Source organism: Phaethon lepturus, unplaced genomic scaffold (genome assembly GCF_000687285.1).
Source record: "Phaethon lepturus isolate BGI_N335 unplaced genomic scaffold, ASM68728v1 scaffold12255, whole genome shotgun sequence".
Classification (NCBI taxonomy): Eukaryota; Metazoa; Chordata; class Aves; order Phaethontiformes; family Phaethontidae; genus Phaethon; species Phaethon lepturus.
In genome coordinates, this window is record NW_010539909.1 from 1 (window position 1) to 5,716 (window position 5,716).

The following is a 5,716-nucleotide window of genomic DNA, read 5'->3' on the forward strand; positions in this document are numbered from 1 at the left end:
GTTTCTGTGATTCTGTGATTCTGTGATGTTTAGAGTCTTGAAGCTTGGCCTCCCCTCTGGAGAAGAAATGTGCAATAGGAAGATCAAGTTTTTCAATTGTGTGCATATATACATACATACAGACACATAAGAAAACAGGCACTGCTTCTTGAACAAATCACTCAAAAGAAAATTCCTTCTTTTAGGCACTTCAGCTCAGCAATAATAACAGTTCCAAGAATTAACACTCTTCGAGGACAGCTCTACCCGCAGAACAGAGAAACTACCAGACCTCTTTCCCCACACGTAACTGGCTGCACACAGAACGTAGATTCACACAGCATGTCTTTCCAAGACACACAACTTACATGCTGAGAAAAAAATCATTTGAAATGTCATATTGCTGCATTTGCTGGTGACACTGATCATACTATATTGTAATATAAAATACTTGATGATTTTTACTTGTCCTACTTGTTCTGGTGGAAGGTGACCAGTAGTTGGCCTCCTAAAACTTCGGTGAAGTGCATGGAGCTGCCTCTGCCCGAGCAAAGGGATTCCCCAAGCTTTGGAAGATGGTGCAGATAATCTCACCACGATTAATGTTCACTTTCATTGAACAAAGCCTGTTTTTTTTAGATCAGTGCAGCTATTTTTATTTTTATGTCCTCAAATATCACCTCACTAATTATACTGGATGGTCAGTTTACAAGCTGAAATGATCCCTTTCTCATAAGAAAATGGAAGTCAAGCAACTAGATGCAATTAAGATATGTCCATGTGTGGGATTTGAAAACAGAGTCATTTTGGAAGTTAAGTTTCTGTGTGGTCACTGTTAAACCCAGTTAACTTTGATAGCATCAGGATATAGTTTTAATTTAGTTTAGTTCAGCTTGTTAGAGAAAGGTTGCTACTTCAGGGGTTTTTTTTTGCTACTAAGTACTAGAGCTGAGGGATTTGAATATTTACAGAGAGCTGAATATATGGCATAATTTTTTTCATGAAACTCCCAACTGGAGATGGAAGTTACAAAATGTTTCCTTGAAGCTAATAATCCCTTGCATTTCAAGTGCTGACTGGGTTGGGTTTGCAAAATTAGCATTTCTTTAAAAAAACAATTGCATGCTTAAAATATCTGCAGTCAAGAGGAGGACAGAAGGCAGTTAAAGGATCACTTAAAAATACCAAATTATAAAAAAACAGCTTAAAAGGCTAAGAAATAAATCAGATCCTCAGATAAATAAATGAGAGCCATGCAAGTTTGCAGCAGAAGGTCTGGCTGGAAAGTTTCATATTATTTTTTTAAGAATAAAATCTTTCAAATCCAGGAATATTTCTAAGATTTCTTCTTACACCACGGAGACTTTGGTAAGTGCTTCACTTAAAGGTAACTTTGAATGATGCTGTTGGAGATGCATCCGTTTACTCCAGCTGCACCTCAGGAAGCAGCACATGGGAAGCAATACCCTGTACAGTACAGACAGAGCCAACAGAAAGGTTTTATTCTCCACCTGGTTGCAGTAGATGCAATCAGTCCTGAGTTCTGTATAGTTGGCTTCTCCACTGATCATCCACTGCTTGGAAAATTACTGTGTTGTCAAAAACAGTGACTGGGAGGCAAATTACACAAGTGTTATGAGAAATTGCTCTGTGCTCCAAAGGCCAGTATTGGAGAACGTAACCGAACACCAAACACCCATTGCTGTTGGCTTTACCAATAACATTCATACTCATGACTTCCCTGACTCAGAGAAACTTTAGCAAGCATTAGATACTGAGCACTGCCACCAGAGACGGCACACAGAGTAGACAGATCAGTGATCTACTCAAAAGCAAACCCCTGATTTTTTTATCAAAACCCTTTTAACCAAAGTATATATCATGTTTGTTCTATTCTTTTGCTTGCTATATTCCATTTCTCTTAAAAGAAAATACAATTATTATTTGAGCATTTTTTTAGGTAAGTGACAGGAAGAAAATTTCACATGGGTGAAGAGCCAGAGTGGTGATGGCTGCTGTGTGTGTGCTAAGCAGAGGATGTGAACTGGCAGAAGCAACCTCCACCCATCAGCTCTGTGCTTCTCCACATGGCTGTGGTCCTGGACACAACCTCCCCACAGCCCAAGCAGTCACCTAGAGAATGACAACACCACGCCCCTACCTTGTTTCAAGTACACAAAGATGTATAAAGCATTGCTTTGAGAGAATAGCAACTGCTACACTTCCCAAAAGGTGCTCAGAGAGGCACAGATATTAGGGCACAATAATGATCCCCAGGCATGACTTTTCCCCAAATCAAGAGTACATTCACATTTACATCTATCACATCAGGACAAGGTAATAACTTCAAGCTTATCCAGAAAATTGGAGGATAAAAATTGGATGAATGGCATAGAGTTTATTTTTAGTTTGGATTCTTCCCATTCTATTTAGAGTATGAAGCCCAGAGGCAACAACAACCAAAAAAAAAGCCCCATGAAAATGAGTTTTGCATTAACATCTAGGTGAGCCAGTGGATCACACTACAAAGCAGCAACAAGGGAGCTTTGGGGAGCTACAGCCCAGGTGGCACCATAGCCACACTTAGATGAATGCTCAGTGTAAGCACACTTTCCAAGCACGAGGAGCAGGAGCTCAGGTATGAGCTAACAGATTGCTTGTATAAAACATGTACAAGTCCTCAGGCAATTAAAGTTACGAGTGTGCAATGATACCAAACCTTTGACTCTCCTCATGATCCCACCCAGATTTCCATTTCACCCCATTTAGCTCTCATTGGTCATTCTCTCTTTGGCCAGAAACCTCAAGTAAACTCAAACTAATACCCATTCTTCCCTGTCTGTCATGTCAACAACTCAAATATTATTTCAAACAAGGAAAAAATGGGCAGAGCAAACCTGAAAGAAACTCACCAGTCAGACAAAAACAAGAAAGATCTGTTCCTCAGCTCTGAGCAATTTTCAAGAGATTGGGCATTATCACAGTGTTATATTAGCAGTTGCATGATGTGATGATTCTTGTGAACTTAATACACTTTGGTTAACTATGAGAAGCTATGCTAATGTAGTGGTAGCTGTAAAAGACGTCATCATCTAAGGCACTGGACAGTACAGCAAGAGGCAAACAGTAAAAACATCAAAGGCATGTCCCAGTATAAAGCCAGGGCCAAGCTTTACTGATGTTTCATTTGCTGTGGGATATGGGATGTGTAGGCAGTGATGAAGAAGTGTTCATTTATAGCAGAAAAATTTCACATTGTTGAGTGCTGTGTTATCCTGAAGCCCCTGTGGGGGCTCTACCCTGGTCTGGAGACTGCATATGTTGCAGCTTTTGCTCCATGGGCCAAATCTACCCCACGACAGTCCACCACCTACTAGTACAGTTGCATCTGAACATCTGAACTGGATGTTGTTGGCTGCTGTGTCATCACCTCCTCCTTAGGACTTCTCTGTTCTCAGTGAGAAGGTAATCAAGTAGCCTCCAGGGCAAACTTGGAAGCTGGTCCAGGTACCCCACCTGACAAAAAGCAGACAGAGGAATATCTGGCCTCTGCAAACTCCTGGGAAGTGCTCCTTCTCCTTCTCATGCTGTCCTGAAGCTTAACACTTCCTTGCTCACTGCGGTGACCAGCACAAGATCCTGCTGCAGCCTGGGGCCCCTTACTTTCTCCTTCTTTTTTTCCTTCCCTTACAAGGGTGTACTTTTCTCTTTATTGGTATCTCATCAGAAAAACACCAGGAAGACCAAGATTGGATAGTAATGGTTCTGGTGGAAACTCCAAGGGCAGCCTGAGCACATGTTTTATCCCTGAGTGGTCTGACAAGTACACACCAGTACACACAAGTACAAGTACACACAGCAGGGAGAGCAGTCGCTGCCGGGGTGCAGAGCTGTTCACTGCAGCAGGGCCAGGGCTTCACCCAAACAGTTTCTAAACGTGTGGCTAAAACCCCTTTTCTCTCATTTGCCCCATGTGTTGCAGATTTCCAAAGAAGGACTCATTCCCTAGGACTATACTTCGTGTGTTCACAGTGCTCTGCAGAAATTTCAAGAGGAAACAGAAGGCAGTAACATGTAGTAACTGCATTTAGTTACCCTAAAAATAAATGAACAAAAATCCCAACCACCTGTTTTAATTTACTTTATGCTCCAGCACTACACAGACAAAACAAGTCAGAAAAGAGACCCCTGCAAATGGTGACACCTATGGACATTTTGTGAGCTGGTGCATGACAACCAAGGGAGAAACCAGTTTTACCTACTCCCCCACCAAGGACTCGATGACTGTGTCATCTTGACAATGCAGGTGTATGCTGTTCAGAGCTGTGTCATCTCTTCCAAACTGGGAGGGCTCCACCTGCAGTAGAAGTCATGCAGGGACAGAAGTAAAGGCAAGAGGGAGAAGACCCAGGAAAAGTCCTTTAAGTGCCAGTTATATACAGTCCCAACGCCTTTCTGTAATAAGAAAGAGAAAATGTCTTGACAAGCACATGGGAAAAGATGTCTGTCACTGGGAAACTGCAATGTACCTACATAACCCTTGTAACATGTTCTTCTTTGTGTTTTCTAACTGTTCCTGACCCAACATGTAAGGCAGAGACTCTGAGTCCCAGGAGAGAAACTGGAGGAGGCTGCTTCTCTCCCTGACTCCAGCAGCAGATTTCAGCACTGGTGTGGCTTCTCCCAGCAACATCAGCCACATGCAGACTGTGCATCTACAAGCACATTCTATCCAGATTGAGAGCGAAACAATAGTAGCTGAGTAGCTCTGTTTTTGCTGTATCTAATGCGGGACCTCTGGTCCTAAAAGAAAAAAAAAAAAACAATGTATTTTTCTTTACTGGTGTAACTACAGTTGCAACGTTTTCTGGGCTAAATTTTCCAGAAGATGCGTAGTTTTATGTACAGAGTACCATACTCAGGAAGAGGAAAAACTCTGCAAAAAGCCCGTAGACTCTGGAGAAGACCCTCCTGGGAGGCGGAGAGCTGTAGACCAGTGTGCAGGGACAGGAGATGGTGGGAAAGAGGGAGAATTTTACCTTCAGCACAAATCCATTGGCATAGCCACAGCGGCAAAATTGCCAACTCCTCCACTTGCCCCAGTGGCCTCCAGCATTCACGCGCTCCTGTGCCCAGGGTGCAGAGGGAGATGGGCAGGATAAGGGTAGCTAGCATGAAAAGCTTCATCTCTTGCATTCTGCACCTGCTGAAGGAGAGCTGGTATGTGGACAGGGGAATTTATTCCCTGCCGAGGCACCTTGCTTTTCCCCACCAGTCCATCGACAAACACCGTAGGAACCATAGTTTCCACCTGGGCAGGGACACAGCACTTGCTGACCAGCTCGCAGTGCCCGTGAGGAGCTCCCGTGGGAGGAGCAGATGCTGTGGCTGCAGTGGTATCCACCATCACTGAAGGGTTATAGTGAGACCTGAGTGCCCCTTGCAGTGCTCGTGGTGCCTGTGGAGCAGCTTGGCAGAGGTTTGATATCAATTCCTGCAGCCATGGGGATCATAGAATTATAGATTAGTTTGGGTTGGAAGGGACCTTTAAAAGTCATCTAGTCCAACCCCCCTGCAATGAGCAGGGACATCTTCAACTAGAGCAGGTTACTCAGAGCCCCGTCCAACCTGACCTGGAATGTTGCCAGGGATGGGGCATGTTTGCCTTTTGAGGGAAGCTGTCATAACCATCTTAGTTATTGATGGGTGTCTGGCTTCGTATAGGCTAACCTATACA

At 43.5% G+C, this 5,716-nt stretch overlaps 1 protein-coding gene across 1 annotated transcript; it reads right to left on the bottom strand.

The window, feature by feature from the left end:
* Nucleotides 1-3,209: 3,209 nt before the first annotated feature.
* Nucleotides 3,210-5,386, bottom strand: LOC104620917 (vitelline membrane outer layer protein 1-like). Its single transcript, XM_010287272.1, is given in 4 exon segments — nucleotides 3,210-3,495; nucleotides 4,242-4,336; nucleotides 5,019-5,105; nucleotides 5,252-5,386. Coding segments are annotated over 4 exon segments (603 nt in total).
* Between the last annotated feature and the right edge of the window lie 330 nt (nucleotides 5,387-5,716).